This window comes from Lepisosteus oculatus, chromosome 6 (genome assembly GCF_040954835.1).
Source record: "Lepisosteus oculatus isolate fLepOcu1 chromosome 6, fLepOcu1.hap2, whole genome shotgun sequence".
Lineage (NCBI taxonomy): Eukaryota > Metazoa > Chordata > Actinopteri > Semionotiformes > Lepisosteidae > Lepisosteus > Lepisosteus oculatus.
The window spans coordinates 10378851-10399915 of NC_090701.1; the positions used below are offsets into that span (position 1 = coordinate 10378851).

Sequence of the window (21065 nt, forward strand, 5' to 3'; positions counted from 1 at the left end):
GCCGTGGCCTTTTGAATGGCCTGGTGGCGAAGCGGGAGCTCTGTGTGCTGAAATCTGAGACAGGTGTTTGCCCGTGGCTCTGGCGATCAACTTCAGATTCATGTCTCCGGTACCTGACGTTGTGTTGACTTCTCCCTGTAGATGCCTGAGCGGTTCGACCAGCCGGTGGTCCTCAACCAGCTGCGATATTCTGGAATGCTGGAGACCGTGAGGATTCGGCGAGCGGGGTTCCCTGTCAGGAGACCCTTTCAGGACTTCTACTTCAGGTGACTGATACATCCGTCCATTTTCTAACAGCTTCGTCCAATTCTGTCGGCACAAGGCAGGGTTCACCCTGAACGGGTCATCAGTCCATCGGCAGGGCACAGACACGCACAGACTCGCACCAGGGCCACTTTTCCAAGGGGCCAGTTAGCCTGCCAGTATGCCTTTGGACTTTGGGAGGAAAACTGGTGGAATAGAACACTCCTTGTAAATGAAATGTATGGGTAACTTCTACAAACAAACTCAAATATGTTCTTCTGTTTAATGTAAGACCCTTAAACTCAATAAGCTCTCAAGGAGATCCCTGAGGGGAAATTTAAATACAATTAATGGAAATAATAGTAAAACAGAATCATCCAATGCTTTACATTAGCTTTGGAGAATTTATCTTTGTTTGAGTGTAATCCAAGATTCTTCTCTAAATTTAGTCAACAAGCAAATCAGTTTGTTGTACAGCTTTTTTAGAATTTTTTGTATTGAAGCTGAGAATTATTGTTGACCACATCTGGAAGCATTTTTCCCCATAATGAGTCAGTGTTTCTTCTGTAAAACGTGGAACATGGTTTACTCAGTAAAAATCTTCACAGTGTATTTATAATTTTATATTATAATATATATATGTAGTTGGTGGTTGCACTGGATTTCATTTTTCTTTGGTTTCCATAGCCTCAAAAATCAGAAGTTGAAGAAGTTCTTAATTCAGATGAGTTCCATCAGTTATTTAAGAGATGATTAGATATATGTAGGGTGTTTTAGTCTATGGGGTGAAAGGATAATTTAATCTGGAGAGCAGACCTGTAAGACGAAATCTGTCCTTAAATATAGGTACAAAGTACTGATGAAGGACGTGACTCTTCCCGAAGACATGAAGGGGAAGTGTGCTTGTCTCCTCCATCTTTATGACAGCACGAAGACTGAGTGGCAGCTTGGGAAAACAAAGGTAAGGCGGGAAAATACTTTTTACAGCACAGAAATCCCTCTATTTTGAACTTGGGGCATGTGATCCTGAGCCTGAATTGATATTACTTTTATAGCATGTACCCATTTCCTGTTTGTAAGATTTTGTCTCCGGTACCTGTGTGGTAATGTATGGTAATGCAATGTTACAGTCCAACAAATGGTCCCTGCTGAACAACAGTGGTTCTTTGTCCAGAGCTTTTACTGTGCGTTGACACATTCGTACTGGGTTTTAAGCGCAGCACTAGCAAATGGCTGGATTCAGATGTGTGGCTTGGTTGATCTTTTGGAGTTGCTAGTTTAACATATGTCCTTTCTCCTGAAATAATGGTATCACCGTCTCAATGAGTAAGAAATGTATCTCACAATTAATCAAAAGGAGAGCAAGCAACATCATCCATTAAAGAGAAAAGTCCTCTTGCTTTATGTTTAATCTATATCTAGATTTGTTTTTTCATCTTTTTTTTTTACTGCAATTTTGTTTGAATATGGATGACCATATTGAGTTTACCACAGTTACTGTACCTGCTCATCATCCTCAATGAGTGAGAAAAATCTGTCAATTAGTGGACAAGTGGCTCTTGGATTTGCATCTTGGTGGCTTTTCTGATCCCAGTACTAAATATTTATTGCTCTTTATAATCTCCCTGATAAGACTACTGAACAAATTATACACCTGCCTTTGGTATTACAGTGTTACTGTATGCTTTTAAGGTAAGTGCTTGAGGAACCTTTAAGCTATTCACCTAATTAAATTGGAATATATAAACATTACGAAATACCTATTTTTGTGATGTTTATTTTGGAGAAAGTCCCTTTTTTAAATAGGTGAGCCTTTACAGTGAAATATGTCTACAGAAGGAAAATCTTCTTAAGGTTAGTTGCTGTTTATGCTTATCCATCATCTACAATTTTAGATATCACGGTAATCATTTAATTTGTTAAATTAATGCTTGCATCCAATTGTGAAGTGTGGCAAATGAGATTAGCTGGTGTTATTTATCATGGCTGTACTACCTGAGGCAGTGTCTGAAATCTGTTTTGTTTTGAATAATGTTAGTTCAAGATAATTGCATCTGTAGCTTTCATTAAGACATGGTGGTGGAGATGAACAGTTTGTGAGCCCTGCAGGGCATTATGTTGCTTTAACACAAATTATTGGAGGTAACGAAAAGAAAAAAAAAAGTTACGTCCCAGTAAACTCTAATTGAAAGTGACAGATGTCACTGTGTCAACACAGCGTGGCCATGTGACTCAGCAGGAGGGGTTTGCCAAACAAGGGCCATACTGTTTAAATCAATTGCACTCCATTCAGATCACTGGAGGGAAAGGGGCTTTAAAAGAAGTCCTGAAAAAACAAGATTAATGGGTACATTTTCTCAAATTAACTCTTCTGGAAAAGAAGCGGTAACCATTGTCTGCACATATTATAAGATAGATGTGATTTCGTGGAAATTAAAAGGTCAATTTTCAAGCATGCCCATCTGTGCATTAATACAAATTCATGTAATTCAGAACTAAGCCTTCTGGGAAAACTATTTTCAAGCTTTCATAGAAGTTCAAGCTTTTATAAAACTTTGATTTTATTTATTCGCCACAGTGGGAAAATTGAAATGATCAATATAGCAATTGAACTTTGAAATCTTTGATTTTTTCCATGTATGGCTCAGTTTTCAGAACCCACAAGGGTTCTTTAAAGTGTACGTGCATAAACATATAATTTTCCTATTTTAAATATTCACAATAGAGTGTGGCTTATATGGTATGATTAATTTTTGTGGGAAGATAAGTACTTCTTGAGTTACAGGTTTTCTGTGAAGATGTTAAGTCAAAAAAGTCAAATCTGCAGCAACTAGAGATATCCATGACATTTTCATACTAATTTATTATCAGGTTTCCTAGACTAGATACACCAAAAAGTAATTTTGGTTTTATCACATCCCTTAGGCTGTGTCATTTATCACTTACACCACACCAGAAAATTAATCCTGCGTCTGGTCATGTACAACAGAAAATCTGCTTAACCCTTGCATCTGCAAAAGAGGGTTTGCTATCAATGGCCACCTGCTATGTGTCTGGTACATCAGGGTTGCAAATACAACAGCATTGCTATGCAGCCATAGGGGTGCAATAATATCTTAAAAGGAAATCAAAATCCATAATACTGTATGTTAAATCAAATTAGTCCTCAACCATTTTTTAACTTGTTACCTGAGCAGAAGGAAGAACCTTTGATTTTACAACACTGTGATGACCTGAAGAGATTTGGAGGTTTTTGGAAAAGAGTTGTAAATCAATATATTGATTATTGATTTGTTGACTTGTTAGTAGGTATAGATTTGTTTGTAGGTAGTAGAAAATGTGCATAAAGCATGAGGATGTTTTGTAGTTCGGGTGGGTAGCTGTGTCAGCATGCGTAGGCTGTGAAGGAACAAGTAAAGGTTTATTCCATGCTGAAAAGAGAAGAAAGGAAACACAACGTTTCAGCTGTGGAGCCTTCTTTGGGTGTGTGACGTCCAAGTAAACCTGTACTTCTTCCTGAGCATTTTTTGTATGTACATTCCCTACCTTTGTTTTGTTTAAATAAAACTAAATGTCAGATATAGTCTGATAACGTTATAATATATTTTGTTGATTTCAGATTTTTAGTATTGAATACATAATGTTTGTGTTCAGACTTAGATTAACTGGATTGATTTGGAGTATTCAAAACTTAAATTCTGAAACCCAATGTAATGAAACTGTAAATATATCGCTACATTTTTATGCTCTAAAGCACTAATTCTAAAAATCAAGGAGAGTGCGTGTTCTTTATATCCCATTAATTTTTTTATTTCAGTCTCATGCGTTCGAAAGCAATTTCCAGTTCCTGTGAAGAGTGGCACCTCGAGAAACTGGCTTGTCTCGTCTGGATAGCCTCGCTAAAAGAGCCATACGGATTACAGCACGGATCCTTATTCCTTATTAATCTGTTGTCTGCAGGTGTTCCTCCGGGAGTCACTCGAGAACAAGCTGGAAAAGCAGCGGGAGGTGGAGGTGTACAAGGCAGCCATGATCATCCAGGCACACATCGTAGGCTACGTGGCACGGTACGAGAAGATGGGGTGCACCAGGGCTTAGCACCCGGTTCAGGCAGCCCTGCCTCCGGTGAAGCACAGTCGAATTTTCACAATGAAAATGGAGGCTCATGTTAGAGGAAAGCTGAGGGCGAAATGAACTTGAGAGGCACAGAGAGAAGGCTTGAGTGGCCAAACGCTGTGTCCGCAGCAGTGTTTGCGGCCTTTACACTGACTAAAAGGAAGATGTTTGGGGATTTTTTTATTATTATTTTCCAACAAAATCATAAATATATACATTTGCTGGTGAATAAAGTGAAGCAAACCAACAAAAATACATTTATGATGTTTGTTTTAACTAAAGCAATTGGAGCCAAAGGAGTCAAAAATCACTGTTTATTAGATGGATGTAGCTCAAAGCATAGGGAGGTGAGAAACATTCCTTTTTTTTTGTTAGATGTTGATAAGATAAGATCACTGGAATTTGTCTTTTTGCATACCCCAGCTTGCTCTCTGTTAGACACACAGACAGGGAGAGAAGCCTGGGGTCAGAGAACAGGGTCAGCCTTTTATATAGTGCCCCTGGAGCAGTTGGGGTTAAGGGCCTTGCTCAGGGGCCCAAATGAGTAGGATTCCTCTGGCGACCGGCAATCTTCCAGCCACAGGGGCAGATCCTTAGCCACAGAGCCATCATCTTGATGATGTTAGTTGTCTTTTTTATTGCCCAGTCAACAGTTTTATCCCACTATTGATGGTATTGTTTGATAGTCATTTCCTGTCTGAGGCTTCAGTCTGTTGATTCCAAGTTTCTGATGATAACATCAAACCGATAAGAGCGAAAGTCTGTAGCTTACAGTGCCATATGTACTTTTTTAAAGTGCTTATCCTTTGGTTAAAAGAACATTGTTACACATTGTCGTGTGTAGCTGTATAAAATAATACATGTACATGATTTGCTAATATTGTCTTTAATTAGTTTTGAAAGTAGCACAGGTCAAAAGTGAACAAGGAAAATAAATATGTAAATATATTCAGTAAATAGAGGAAACAAAAGATCCACCTAAGAATCTCCATTACCATTTCTTGATCTGTACCAGTGCTGTAAATTGAAATTGTATTGCCGACCTGCTGACAGCTGTCTGATTCTGTTAGAAACAAGCTCTTTATGTAACCAGCACATGCAGTAATCTAATCAAGATTGCTATTATGGCATGATGCAGGTTTAATGAAGCACAGTTTATGTGATTTGTGACTAGAGGACACATTGTGAGGACGAAGAAAGCACAGGAAGGGAGTGAATGCAATAACAAAACAAGCAAAAACCAGGAGACAGAAATACAATAGTGATTTGATTTGTGGAGATGATGCCATGCATTATTTATTCGGTGAATTCATTCTGTTTGTTTCAGTCTTTCAAAGAATGATTTGAGAGTGCAGCAATTTACATAATTCTGTCTCTTTGGTTAGCGCAGGAGCCCCAGGAACATCTTGTGTTTAATAAGCAGACGTCTCCAAAAGCATGAGACAAAACAAGCAAACAGTGCCAGCCTGCATTGAGAATGACGAGCTAATATAAGGATATATACAGTATTAATACACCTTCTTAGTATGATATAAGATACAAAAATTACAGAAACTAATAATAATATGAGGTTGCAAAAAGACCAAAGTATTATAGATTTTCACAAGATTCTTACTTTCAGTCCCGTTGAAAGTAAGTGTGTCACTAGACATGACGTTTTTTATGCCTTATATTTCAGGGTTTGTATGTGTATAGGTTAAGTACAACTTTAAAGTCACACTAAAACACAGTATCAAACTGTAAATGCTCTGTGCAGGTATAGACCTTGTATATATAGGTACAGTAGTTGCTAGTACTTAACCCTAGTACTAGCTGTAACTAAATCCCCACCCTTTTATTTAGTTTCACTTGAATCTTGGCGCATTCGTGTGACATTTCACTCTGGCTCTGGTCCTGGAGGATCGGTGTAGCTGCAGGTTTTCTCTGCCTCTTTAAAGCAGCAGAACCTCAGGAGCCAACACAAGCTGGCAAATTGATCCAGTAACGCCTGTAACTACCTCATTTAGCTCATTAACAGCTGAAATGGGATGAAAACCCGCGGACACAACAGTTGTCCGGGGCTAGGGCTGGGGAACCCTCATCTAAGATGCCTCTTGTGTAGGCTTCACGATGATGTGCTAATGGTAAAGAGTTATAGCCACCCCTAAACTGGGCCTGCCGTGCTCCAGCTCTAGACAAGACCTGGCCAGGCCTTATAATAACCTTCCAGTCTTATTTTATAAACTCTTTTCCCTTGCTCACAGTTTTTCAACCAGTAGGCTACAGGCCACGTGTAGCTCATACATATTAGGTAATAAGCCCCAAACTGAAATGTTGTAAGCCGTCTCCAAAAATCAATAAAATAGTGTGCATTAAAACATAATCAGGTATAACTCTTAAAAATAAATGTAAACTGTCTCATAAAATGGGCTGCCCATTTTTACATTTGGTTGGTTGTACCGAACTCTATACCATTTTTTTGTATTAGCTTTATTTCTATAAAAAAGTGTCAAATGTGTTTTTTTCACTCCTGTCACCACAGCGAATGTACAGTGCCTTTCGAAATTATTCACTCTTCCGCTGTGTTTCCACTTTTTTGCCATGTGAACTTGCAGTCATGACACTTTCAAGTAGGAAGTTATATTTAAAAAGCTTCACAATTTACACCAAACTGATGAAGCTTAAAATAAAAGTACATAAATAAACCTGATTTTAAAAGAAGAACATTCTCAATTGCTGGGGTATTCAGCCCCCCTGGTACAGTAATGCAGATCAGTTCAGGTGCAAAAGAATAGTTGGAAAGGTCACAAAATGAGTGTAATCTGCTTGCATGTAATCAAAGTGTTTTAAACGGACGTTAGAGGCAGCGCGTCTGTCTCTGTCAGCTCCCTCAGAGAGACACTGAATTTCAAGCCACCACCCGTGTACTGATAAGACAAATTGACCATGAAGACCAAGGGAGATCAGGAGAAGGTTACTTTTCCCTTTGAGAACAGTAAAGCCCATCATTAAGAAGAGAAATATCCATCATACCACCCGGAGACTACCCTGATCTGAATACCCTTCCAAAGAACAGCCACAGTTCATTTGAAAGAAGTGTACAGTATGCACTTCCATGACTTCTATTTCATCAAGATGTGATATTATTTCTATGAGATCATTGGATTTGCAGAGGTCTGTGTCTATTTTTTCTCTGAGAACTAATATGGGTTAATTTTCTCCACTCCTTGAGTCTTATACATAAGGAGAATTCTTTTTATGACAATGACAATGACAATGACAATTAATGTATTATTTTTTATATTTCCATAACAGTGGCTATAGGGGCTTTACACATTGTACATCTCCACAGGAAATATATGTTTACCTTTTAAATCTTCAAATCACATGTGGGCATTGACTGTTGTATCTAACTAATCGGTATGAGGTATGGTAGGCTTAATACTTCCTTACAATTGTTCTGCGTGTTCCTTAGGAAGCAGTATCAGAGACTGCTGCAGTGCATTGTGGTCATCCAGAAAAACTACCGTGCGTTCTACTGGAGGAGAAGGTTCCTTCATCTCCGCTGGGCCGCGCTGACCCTCCAGACACGAGCGAGGGGACACCTGGCCAGGAAGACCTACTATCGGCTGCTGGAGGAAAGGAGAAAAAGGGAGGAGGAGGAGAGGCGACAGAGAGAGGAAGAAGAAGAGAGGTATCACTGACAAACATCTAAACATGCTTTTATTCGCCAGCATGAAAACTGGACTTCTTTGTAGCATGAAAGCTGCAATACTGCTAATCTGTTTACAGATGTCAACACAGACACCTGAAGATTGCAATAGGCATAGCTAGAGCACAAGCACATTACGAAAGGTTACAGACCAGAAGAGGCGATTCGTCCCTTCTAGCTAGTTTGCTTGCAGGTAGTGTTTAAGTGATTTGAAGTCTCATCCAGCCATTCCTTGGAGGAAGCTAGGAGTTAACTCCTGCCCCGTTTTCTGTTGGAATTGTCTTGGTTTGCAACACAGGATCTGTTACTGTACTGTCAAGTTTTTTTTTCTCGCATTCCTACTGTCAGATACACCTGTAGAAACGATTGCCAGACAAAAAACAACTTGGCATACTTGCCACATAACCTCGACGTGTCTCTGCATGTCTGGAATATCAACCTGAAACAATTCTCACATTGTAGCAAGTCAGAAAATTAAAGTTTAAACTTTATGAAGATGCTGCTTTTGGTGTGTTCTGCTGTATAACTTCCAAAGCACCAGGACTGTGATCCTTTAGGCATTAAGTGAAAAAATAATAATTTGTTAAACATTCTCTGCCTTTCATAAATAACTGCTTTGATACTATGACACCTCTGCTTTATCCCTTTAATTTCATTCCTACTCTCTAGCAGGTGACATTTTTGGCTAGTAGATTATTTGAAGGAGGAGTTTTGCATATTTATCTTGACTATAGGTATGAGAAGGGTTTATTTGCTTCTGCATTTCATCATCTGAAGCAAACATCAAAATAATATGCAGTAGGGAATGCTGCCAAGTGCATCTCAGCAATGAAAGATTTGGTCATAATATATGATCATGTTCTGGTTCTTTATGATTGTTCTGTTTTCTGAAAGAAAATACTGAAGTGGACAAGAAGATATCTAAAAACACCCAAAATGTTTTTGGCAGTCCAGGTGACAGTGTCATGCTTTTTGAGTCTCTTTAACCAATTGCAATTTGAAGGTATTTGAAATTACATTTAAAGCCATTGCTGCTGTTTTTTGTTCTTTGTGTATTGTGTAAAGGGGTGGCACATGTCCTTTTCCTGTTTCTGTTCTTGATGTTAAATGTTTGTTTCTTGAGATCACAGCACAGGAAAGACTGTGTGAGATAACAGCCTTTAGCCTGTTAAGGAATATTCAAGTCCTGGGAATCTTTTGGGAACAGAAGCTTTATATAACACCTGCTCCTGAGAAATCTAAATGATCCTTGGCTTGGCATTCCACCGAATTGATCAGTTTTAATCTTTTATACCTTGGTGCTCTGACATGTCACTTGTAGTACAAATTGCTGTGCCTTATTGTCTTTTAGGGAGAGACAAAGGCTGGAAGCTGAACGTCTTGCACAGGAGGTGAGTGTCATAACAACATAAGAAAGGTTCCAAACAAGAGGAAGCAATTTGGCCATTCTAGCCCGTTTGGAACACAGTACCGAACAGTAGTAGTTATTTGAGCTAAGGGTGTCGTCCAGCCATTTCACCAAGGAAACCAGGGTCTTCGTTAACATGGCTGTTGCGTACTCTCACAACCTTTTGAGTAAAGATGAGCCTCCTTGTCTCAGTTTTAAATGCATTTGCACATGGGAAAAAAATGTTTTCACTATTACTCCCTGGTTTCTGATCATTTAGACTTCACGAGGTGAAGAATGTGACATAATTGAGCTCTGTCATTTATTTACTCATATTGCAGAGATTTGACAGATTCATACAATGGCCTTAAATGTTAAGCAGACTTCCAGAATATGTTATTTATGAGCAGTGCAATAATTTCTTTCACAAAGAATTGTCTTTCACGATGACAAAAGCAATTAAATGGCTTGACATTCTTCTTAGTGTTTATGGAGTTTGGTAAAGTTTCCTATGAAAATACAATAGGAGAGTTTTAAAGTATTCTTTAAAATACACTTTATCATACAAAATTTACACCCCCCTAGAAGAATTAAATATCATGACTTGCATCGAGTACTGTTCATATTTTAATTCTTTTTGTAAAGGACATCAGAAGAGAGATGAGAAAATCACAAATCATTTTCAGACAGGCTTGTCTTGTAATATTTGAGTTTACAAAGTGTTCTTTTAAAAAAAAACTTGCCCAGTGGAGTCTTAAGATTTAGGCAGTGCCACCTGTGAAAAACAGTATGGATTGTGCAATACATTCTAAGTGAATCTGATGGAAATAGTGTTTCATTTCTGGAAAATGAATCTCTTCTTCCAGTATCTTAAAATGATTGCAGGTGCAGAATTTGACGGTTAGTTTTTTTTTACCCGTATGAGTTACGAATCAGCCAGTGAAACATGCAACATGCTCGCATTTCTTTTTCTGCAGTTTACTCATTGTGGCCTTTGGAGAAGCGTTTGTGAAGTTTAGTGACATTTAATGATAATTAGTCATGGAGGGCTACTTAAATTAGTTACTGAGACAGTACAGAAAGTGGTTTGAAGAAATTGCACTGGCCGCAGCAGAAAGCAGGGACCGTGTTATCGACTTTTAGTCTTTCTGTTCCTATCATTTAATTTGCAGCAGTTGAGCAAACACTTTCTGGATTCTCTGATTCAATAAATGTATATGCTGTTTGCAGTGAATTTGATTTTCTTAGTCATTGCAAGAAAAATTATAACACATATTAAGTGTCGCACTTTAATCTTTTTGCTCGATCTTTCACGTCATCTCCATTTTGTGGTAAAACATTGCTATGGTTAACGGCACCTTGCTCCCTTTTCTCACAAAATCATCTGAAAATGATCAGTTATCTACTTTCGTTAACTCGTTACCGTTTTCCGCCGCGCGCCTTCCTGTGCGTCTACCGTGTCGGGAGCCGTGCCGGGTCGGATAACGGCGGTGTGTTCCCGCTCGCAGGCCGAGGCATCACGTCGCGCGGAGGAGGAGGAGGAGGAGGAGCGGGCAAGAGCCAAGGGGGCCGGGGTGAGGGAACAAAGGTGCCCGGACAGCACGCAGGTGGAGGAGATCCTCCGGCTGGAGAGGGAGATCCAGGAGCTGCAGCGGAAGAAGGAGCAGCAGGAGCTGTCCCTGACCCAGGCCTCCCTCCTGCGGCTGCAGCTCCTGCGGGACGAGGAGCTGCGGCGGCTGGAGGACGAGGCCTGCCGGGCGGCCCAGGAGTTCCTGGCGTCCCTGAACTTCGACGAGATCGACGAGTGCGTGCGCGACATAGAGAGCTCCCTCTCGGCGGGCGGGGGAGGGGGCGGCGTGAGCGGGAAGCCCAGCTTCAACTTCAGCCAGCCCTACCCCAGGGAGGAGGAGGAGGGGGAGGGGGAGGAGGAAGTGGACGAAGGCTTCGGAGCCGACGACGACGCCTTCAAGGACTCGCCCAACCCCAGCGAGCACGGCCACTCCGACGTGCGCACCAGTGGCATCCGGACCAGCGACGACTCCTCCGAGGAGGACCCTTACATGAACGACACGGTGGTCCCCACCATCTCCGGCGCCGCCGACGCCCTGGCGCTGCCCGCGGCCCCGGGCTGCCAGAGCCGCTCCAACAGCGGGGACTCGGCCTACTGCATGCCTGAGAACCTGGGTCTCATGGCGCAGGACTCCGTGGAGCTCATCCCGCCCAACGAGGACTCCGATTACGATCAGGATGACTACGATGAGGGGGCCATTGTGTCGGGCAGCAGCGTGGCTTTTTCCAACCCCCACAGCGGGCAGTGGTCCTCAGATTACCGCTGCTCTGTGGGCACCTACAACAGTTCCGGAGCATATCGCTTCAGCTCGGAGGGAGCCCAGTCCTCGGTGAGTAACGCTTGACTTTAACATCAGATTCTATGATGTTAGCAGAGCTATGGCATTGCTATGCAACTCTTTCGACTAAAGCCTTTATCCAAGGCAAGTTACAACCCATAATCAAACTTCTTTGTAGTAATGTAATAGAACACTGTCAACTCGTACTGTAGGTCATTGGAAGACAAGAGACCTCACATACAGAAAGACAGTCATTGTTACTTTGTACATTTCTAAACAGGGTACATAACATATACCTGTCATGCCCCGCAAATGTTATAACTTTTAATTTAAGAAAAAATCAAGTGTAAAGTGTAAAAGAATTTAAAATGTAAAAATAAATTCATTTAATTTTTATGAACATGCTGACCAACACACAGTTTAAAAACATGTGTATTAGTTTACATGTACTAATTGTTAATCTTGCAAAATTGATCCAAAGAGACATTTAACCTGTCCATCCATCAAAGTTATTTTCATTCCATTTTAGTACTTTGTTTTATTAAGTTCTCTGAATCAGTAGTGTTCACAGACAGCACCGTAACTGGATTCGATTTTTCCCTGAGGGCTGATGACTGTAGTGTTTGTGTTCTCTTTCTCAGTATGAAGACAGCGAGGACGACTTTGACAGGTTTGACACAGACGATGAGCTCTCTTACCGGCGAGACTCTGTCTACAGCTGTGTCACCCTGCCCTATTTTCACAGCTTCCTCTATATCAAAGGTAAACCCAGCCCCTGGGTGGCCTATAAAGCCTATTGACAGATTCACAGTGTGTGTGGGGGGTATTTAAGTCAGAATCACAGCAACAGTAATAATCACAATTCAAATTATATCCTTTCTTCGTGTGATCTGGGATCTTTTTTCCCCACTTTTGTAACTGCTTACTGTATATTCAAAGACCTGGAGGCTTAATATTGGACAGATAAGTTATTAAATGTGACAAAAAATTAGGTCCTGAATCAACCAAGTAGGAGGCCTGTGCACCCTTCTTATAATCTGTTGACAGATTAAAATTAATCTTCCTTTGACCAAAGTTTTATCAGTTTTGCAACTGAAATGCTGTTACAATAATTCTTACATCCCCAAATTCAAACGTACTTGAATTTGTTCGTCTTTGGTGTTGCTTGTAATATTACAGAATATTTTGTGTTTTCAAGTTTAGAAATACATTTCTAAATTTAGAGTTCAGAAATTCTAAAGTTATCAAATTTAAAGTACATTTCAGGAATAAAATGGCAAAATGATTTTATTAACACAACTTGCCCTATGGCATTTGTCACAGGATGCTGCACAATATGCACCGAATCTCCTGACATTTAACAGCATTCAAAGCTCACAGAGCGTGGTTTCAAGGATCTCCTTAATCAGGAAGGCAGTCGTTCTTCATCTCTTGTTTGCAGCCTGCAACCTAAAACTGAAAGTGCTGAACTACACATTACAAAAATGAAATATCTGTGTTGAGATAAATAAGAAAACAGACAATGTGAAACAGATAGAGATAGATCATTAATGTTTAAAACACTCTTAGTGTTAAGTCAGGACAAATTACCACTCAGGAACCCCAATTCTGTTTGTTGATTGCTGCTCTGTTATGTCTGGCAAAGTAATGTTGAGTATGATTAGTCCATTAGTTCACATGAAGCTAATTAGATCTGTAAGATTAAGGATTAAGTGCTGCGTTTATTTGCTTTCAGACACTTTTTATTGCTAGGCAGGCACACATTTTCTCTTTCAAATACATTATGTCCTGGAGCACTGAATTCAAGCACTGTGTGGATTTTGCAGCGAAACGGTGTAGTTAGTGTCTAAGGCTGAGGGGCTCTTAAGAAGTGGCCCATGTCTGTGGAAATGGTTTATTTAATGTTTGTATAAGAGTGGACAACAGGTCATAACAAATGTCTTTTCAAAATGTATATGTTACTGACAAAAACAGAGATAAAACCAATGGTAGGATTGTGTAAGTAGCTGCTCTCTTTCATCTTCCCAGTCCCAGGAACAAAAAAAAAGGGTTTGCCGCAGTAGAATTAAATGACTTCCCCTGACATTTACCACTAGGTGGCAATGCAGAAGCTGTAATAAAAACTGTAAACAAGCAAAAGGGCAGCTTTGTACCTGTAGGTAAATGTGACCTTGTACTGACAGAGGTGTTCTGCGATGGTATTGTTCAGCCGACAGTGCCTTGCCATTACGAATATTGTATTCGAATATATGGCCTCGGGGAGTACTCTGTACTTTTTTATATTCTTGTCTATCCTTTTGTCGGTGGACTCTTGAACTACTAGAATGTAAAAAAAGGTTACAAACACGAGGCGGCCATGATTGTTTTGGTGAGCTCATCAGGCACATATGGCACTTCTCCCCCCGAACTCCTACAGTCCCAGTTAGAGGAAGTGACAGAGGGGAAGAATTAGCGTCTCACTACTTTGCTTTAGCAAACAGAAATAAGAAGTCACATTTCCTGGCTCCACCAGTCACAAGCTGTTGTGTTAGGAATAGCACTTAGCTTGAAAACTCATGAACTGGGGGGGAGGGGGAAATACAACACAAGTGATATACAGCCATTTCTAGGCATATTACGTTCTACCACAGACAAAAAAGACCAGCGCCTTGGGTGCCTTGCACTACCAGGTTAGTTTGAATAGCTTCAACCTTTTCCCGGACTGTTGCCACATCGGAGGCCAGTTTTCCGAAGGACACCAGGAAAGCAGTCATGCTTATACCTGTAACTGAGAAGGAGAGGCCTTGGAACCCTGTTCTCCTTTTGGCATGTGGTTTTAATCATGACCTCTGATATGGTGATATTGATATGGTGATCCTAGCAAAACAAAATATCCTCCTCTTCATTTTTAGCCTGCAGTTTCCAATGTTTAAGTTGGGGTTATCCGGCGTGTTAGCGGGCTGGGAGGGATATACCTCGTTTCGGTTCGTGCGCCGCACTGAGCCTGTTGTCGCCGCCCCCCCCCCCTCCCCCCGCGCAGGTGGCCTGATGAACACGTGGAAGCGGCGCTGGTGTGTGCTGAAGGACGAGACCTTCCTGTGGTTCCGCTCCAAGCAGGAGGCGCTGAAGCAGGGCTGGCTGCACAAGAAGGGGGGCGGCTCCTCCACCCTCTCGCGCCGCAACTGGAAGCGGCGCTGGTTCGTGCTGCGCCAGAGCAAGCTCATGTACTTCGACAGCGACGGCGAGGAGAAGCTCAAGGGCACGCTCGACGTGCGCTCTGCCAAGTAAGGGCTCCAGTCCAGCGCCGGCGGCTCCTTTCGCCCGCCCCCCTGTCATTACAAAACAGAAAATTGATTGGATTGGTTCTAGAGCAGCATTTCTGGTCTTTAAATTAGAGCCCTTTTCCCCCAGCACACCACCCACAACTTCCTTTAAAAGCTCATTACTACAGTTCATTTTATGAAACTCAATGCCGCTTTAGGGAAGAAAGGATTGCTGTCATTGTGTTACCTCAAGTCTGATGTTTTGGAAAGAATTTAATGGAGTTTTGAAATGTTTACATTTACAAAGAGACACAAGCCTCGAGCGTGGAGGTGTGGATCTGGTAATCTTGTGTGCACCGTCAGTGCTGTTTTGTAAACACAGCTAGACTGAAATCACACCCGTTTGGAAAGAGCAACACATATGGCCTACAGAATTGTTTAATCACTGTGTTTCACTGAGACATTTACACATTGTAATTCATCGTAAAAGCCAACCACCGAGATTGTTTTCTATTTATAATTCAGGGAAATTATTGATAACACCGGAAAGGAGAATGGAATAGATGTGGTTATGCCGGAGCGCACCTATCACCTCATTGCTGAATCTGCTGAAGACGCGAGGCAAGTAGAATTGTTCTGGTGTTACACATAAAGACATGATCAGACAGTCTTCACTTTTGTGCTGCTACTAATGTTTTCCAGTCTTCCTTTGCAACGAAATTGTTCAGCCAACTTGTTGTGGAAAAGTGTAAGGCTATAAGGCTATTGATTTTATCTCCTCTCTGTGCCTGTGCTCTCCATTGGATGTTGGTACTTCATCAAAGTGTGTAAACCTTGCATGTACAGTAAGCTAAGCTTTTTAGTACTGAAATAGAGCATGGTTTTCTCATGGGTGGTTATCTATTGTTTCCATGTTCTAACACCAGGTTACTTTTTATTTGTACACAATCAAAGATGCAGTAACCACTGTTTTACTCTAGTATCTTCTGTGCACCACTTAAACAAGACACACGGGGAAAACCCAACACCTTTGTCAGAAAGAAATCAAAATGTAGTTGCCATTTAAAATACAGTATTTATTTTTAAAATATAAATAAGTGATCCTCAGAAAATATACTGTAAAAATCTCATCTTTTGAGGTTATTTTTCCGTGTTTTCTATTTTTTTAGTTTTATTTGCCTGTGAAAATTCTATTAATTTTAGCATGTATCATACCAGTAACCTATGTGTAACCTATGTTTTCTTCTTCAAAAATATCCAATCCAGTCTAATTCAGAGTGCCTATCTCAAAGCATTCATCTTCTTGGTGGTAGTAGCTATTTGGATGTGTTGTTTTCACAACTAAATTGATGTTACTCTGCATCTGCTTCCGTGCGACCATTTTCTGTGAACTCCGCACCATTAGGGAATCATGCTGTCCAGTTGTCAGTTGATTTCAGTCTGGTTGAGCGTTCACTGTGTTGTCAGTGACAACAGAGCCTGTTCATTAAAACACACAGGAAAGATGGGATGTCATTTTTGCTGACAGTGTCAAATAAGAAATAAATAATTCTAACTGGGCTTGCATTATTCTTCAGCTGAATGAAGCTTCACTTTATAGCCCTTTATAAGCCTATGTTTCCCAGATGGTATATGAAATATTTTCATTTGATCGAATTTCAGCAATCAGGGAATTAAACCAGATTTTTCACTGGTTGTATTTATTACCAAACAGTCTCATAATATGGATTTGATCATATGTGTCTTGTGAGTACACAAGACTGAATTGAAACTGAATTGTTTTTATATCCTATGTTTTAATAAGAGTGTATTACTATTATTTCCTCTTTTTAAAAGTGATATCTAGACATGTAATACATCCTGTACATTCCTAAATTCAAAATTTCTAAGATACACATTAGAGCAGCTTAATATGCAGTTGACGTTGTTAGAGCTATGCACAGATTTTAAATTGTGTTGATGTTCAGTGTTATATGATTGCGGGGGGTTTTCAAACTGAATGTAGCTAACTACATTTTACTAGTGCTAATGGTTTTAGTATCAGTCTGTTTTCAACAACAATGTTAAAATATTTGAAATACTCTAATTTAACATAATTAAGAGGCAACAATATGCACAGTGCAGTTTGCTGTGTCATTTCCCAGACTGTGTTTTGCAAACTTTACAATAAATTTTCACATCATGGATTTTGTTTCGAGAGATATTCCACCTAGACAAACGTGTTCCGGTTTCAGATAGCACCAGGGGCTTAGCTCTGTGAATGAGAGAGGTATTTGTGTTTGAAGTTGAACAAAAGCAGGATGAAAGCATGGCCATAATGTTGTTTGTACAAAGCCATCAGACACACTGAATGGCTTTCTCTTAGGATATAACAAGGATAATTGCACTGGACAGCAATTCATATCACTCCTTGGCTGGTGAGAGGTTGATGCCGACAGCAGACTAAAACAAGAGGAAAACTCAGAATATTAAAGAGAACGTGACATTTCACTGCACTTGGAAGCTGAACAAATTCTAGCACACCACTTAGGGAGAATAACTGTTTCTAATCATAACTCTTTTCAAGGAAGGGAATGGGATACATGCATAGGATATTACTGTGAATGTGCAGAGGTCTGTTCAAACTGTGCATGGGCTTCCAAGCCACGTTGAGCTTCTGCTCCCCTCATTGCAGTCATCTAAAGGGGCTTTTGTCACATTGCAGACATGTTTGCTTATGAGCCCCTGTTGTGAAAAGCCTGTGCTTGCATCTGTGCAGAGTAAACATAGAACATAAGGCAGTGACCAGAATACTCAATCAAATCGCTGCTTGGTGTGAACGCCACCCCCTCCCCATGACGCAGATGTGCTCTGGCCTTACCGTCGCCTCTTCTCCCATTCTTGTGCTTTGCAGTCAGTGGTTCAGCGTCCTGAGTCAGGTCCATGGCTCGACAGAGCAGGAGATCCGGGAAATGCATGACGAGCAGGCCAACCCCCAGAATGCAGTGGTAGGTCTGCTGTTGGCTTGAAAGAGACAATATCCTTCAGATAGAAAGGGACTGAAGTGCAAAACAATGTTGATTGTTCTCGGCTGGCTGAATCACTCTTGCTGGTTCATGGCCTCACTTGGGTTTTGTAAGAATACTCTAAATTCCTCCCGGTGAGTCACTTCACCACTGTTAAAGGAGCACTACTATGCCAGTGCAAATCTAGGCAGATTTTGACAGTGCTTTGTCGCAGCATTTTGCTCTGTGAAGGATTATCTTTACTCTTCACAGTCTCTTGAGTAACAAAATTGTGGTGAAATGTTATGTTAGGCACTAATGTGGTAATTACTTGTTGCTGCTTTTGTTTAGGGAACCCTTGATGTAGGACTTATTGATTCAGTGTGTGCTTCTGACAATCCTGAGAGGTAAGGATTAGCATCTAATTGTCGCCATTGTCTGTCTTTAGTCAAGCATGTTTGTTTTGTTTATTACTTAGGATTGTTTTAACAGTGACCATTTTTCTTACTAGATACTTATCGAGTAAGAAACTTTCTGTCTATTCAAATGCAAAACTCATTACTTGTTATAATGTTTTGCACTGTCTACAGTAGCTCTAAGTGTAGGTTTCTCTCACATTTCTAAACCTTACTATTTCAAAGCAAGCAGATATTCACTGATGCATTAACATAAGTCATTTCCTTTAGTTTCTTCACAACCCAAGGAATAAAAAGTAATTTCTAAAAAACATTTCTTATTGTTATAGAAGAACGTTCTTTTCTAAACTTAAGAAAGCATAGAAAGGGCAGATCCCAAAAGTGCTGGGATGTTTAAAATGCCCTTTTCCTTTTTTAACACTAAATAAACACATCCCCTACTCAGCTGCCATCCCACAGCTCACAGCCAACCTCCAGAAACAGGATGTAAGGGAACCATTAACTGTGAAACCCCTAGTATGAGGGAATTCACTGCTGGAATTCACTGTGTTCAGACACAGTAAATGACAAAGGGCTGTTCAGTCTCTTTGTGAGACCAGCTTTGACCAGCTCCATAGATTTGTCTGAATGGGTGATCGCTGGGGCTGAGGGCTGTTTCCAGGGGCTCTTCTTCAATTCTCCCTCGGTTGTCTTCGTCCAGGCCAAACTCGTTTGTGATCATCACCGCCAACCGCGTCCTGCACTGCAATGCGGACACGCCGGAGGAGATGCACCACTGGATAACGTTGCTGCAGCGGTCGAAAGGAGACACGAGAGTGGAGGGGCAGGAGTTCATCGTGAGAGGTGAGGCGGCACAGACGCTGCTCGCAGCTGACCAGCAGGAGAGCATGGAGCCTACGCTGCTTTTTCAGCCTGGTCCATCCTTTTGTCACACTTCTCTAAAATCTCTAAAAATGTTTAGCTTTCAAGAGTGTGGTATTGAGGTTTGAAAATTTCATTTAAATTTTTCAAAGAACTGTGTTCCCTTAGAGGACGTGGCTAACTTGCAATACAGAATAGTTTGTTATTTACTAGTCTGATGGATTTTTGCATAAAGTTTCAACATTTATAATCATAATAATGAACATTTTAAGGTCAGACTGTCCCTGTCACACTGCTCATTTATGCTTCTTAAAAAAAGAGGAATCTAATAAAGTATTGTTTTACATTGGTAAAATACATTGGTAGTATTAGTGTCCTCTATTAATAAATGTCCCTTTCCTGTATGCTCTCAGGAAAGGTTACACTTAAATGCTGGTGGGTTTTCTGGCTAGGCTCACACGCGTGTGCGTTTTTTCCACAGGATGGCTCCACAAGGAGATGAAGAACAGTACAAAGGCCTCACTGAAACTAAAAAAACGTTGGTTTCTGCTGACACACAATTCTCTGGACTACTACAAGAGCTCGGAGAGAAACGCAGTAAAGCTAGGAACCCTGGTTCTTAACAGCCTCTGCTCTGTGGTCCCACCCGACGAAAAGGTCTTCAAAGAAACAGGTTTGTGAAAGAGATCTGCTTAACATGTGTGCGTCTTTACCACAGTATGTAAGGAGAACCTCTGACTGGATTCTCTTGTCCTCGCTTACTATAGTTGTCCTGAAAATCCTAGTGAATCAAAAAACTTTGAAAAACAGAGAGAGAGATACAGTAGTTTGTGATTTTCAAATCTGTCAGTTTTTAATGCAGACAATATACAGTACCCTTAATTTTGAGGGCTATCAGGAAATCTTTAGCATAGTTTTTTGTGTGTGTGTGTGTCTCAAAGCAACCAATTACAAGATCCTTAGTAAAGCTGCATATAGGCTAGAGATTTCACATGAATGTGTAAATATTCAGGGCATGTTACCAAAAATCTCTGTGAAGAAGCATTTTCCCACCTAGCCAACTAAGATTTGCTGTTTTCTTTGTAGAAAGGATATACAGGGAGGTCCCCAATACACTTTGGGGTTAGGGACCAGAAACCTGAGATTAATTAGAGAAACCATTATGATTTTTTTCCTCATGAGAACACAGGACTGTTTATTTATACTAAAGGACATTACTTTACTTTAAAAACCAGAACTGCTGTGTAAATGAAACATCCTTCTGTTCCCCCATTTCCGCTTGTTGCTCAGGCTATTGGAATGTGACGGTGTACGGCCGTAAGCACTGCTATCGTCTGTACACCAAACTTCTGAATGAGGCTACGCGCTGGTCCAGCACTATCCAGAATGTCATCGATACCAAAGCTCCCATTGATACTCCTACACAGCAGCTCATTCAAGACATAAAGGTGAGGAATCAGTCTGAGAACAGGACATGGAAGTCTTCACTTGAAGGGCGATACTGTATCTTGGTGTGCTATAGTCATAAGAAACAGCATGTGTACTTTTATCATGACAATGTGTCCTTTGTCAATTTTTTTCCCTGTTACGTCACACATTCCTAAAAAGTATTAAGTATACTGCATTTTTCTTGGAGCAGTCATTCATTCTTCATGGTCTTCAATGTGTTGCCCTGTGAAGTACATTTGTATCCAGGCAGTAAAATGCAAATGTTGGCAGGCAGTGTTTCATTTAAAGGGGAACTGCAATGCTCTTTTTATATTTCGGGATTAGAAAG

General features: G+C 40.7%; 1 protein-coding gene across 1 annotated transcript in view; it reads left to right on the forward strand.

Annotated features, from left to right (window-relative positions):
- myo10 (myosin X) overlaps positions 1–21065 on the forward strand; it is a 133960-nt gene that overhangs the window by 102966 nt on the left and 9929 nt on the right. The window contains exons 20-33 of the mRNA XM_069190954.1: positions 142–266; positions 1090–1204; positions 4204–4310; positions 7814–8032; positions 9402–9441; positions 10946–11836; positions 12427–12547; positions 14805–15048; positions 15553–15648; positions 17921–18014; positions 18363–18418; positions 19128–19270; positions 19770–19961; positions 20579–20736. Of these exons, the coding sequence (XP_069047055.1) occupies positions 142–266; positions 1090–1204; positions 4204–4310; positions 7814–8032; positions 9402–9441; positions 10946–11836; positions 12427–12547; positions 14805–15048; positions 15553–15648; positions 17921–18014; positions 18363–18418; positions 19128–19270; positions 19770–19961; positions 20579–20736 (2601 nt within the window). The remainder of the gene's footprint in view (positions 1–141; positions 267–1089; positions 1205–4203; positions 4311–7813; positions 8033–9401; positions 9442–10945; positions 11837–12426; positions 12548–14804; positions 15049–15552; positions 15649–17920; positions 18015–18362; positions 18419–19127; positions 19271–19769; positions 19962–20578; positions 20737–21065) is intronic.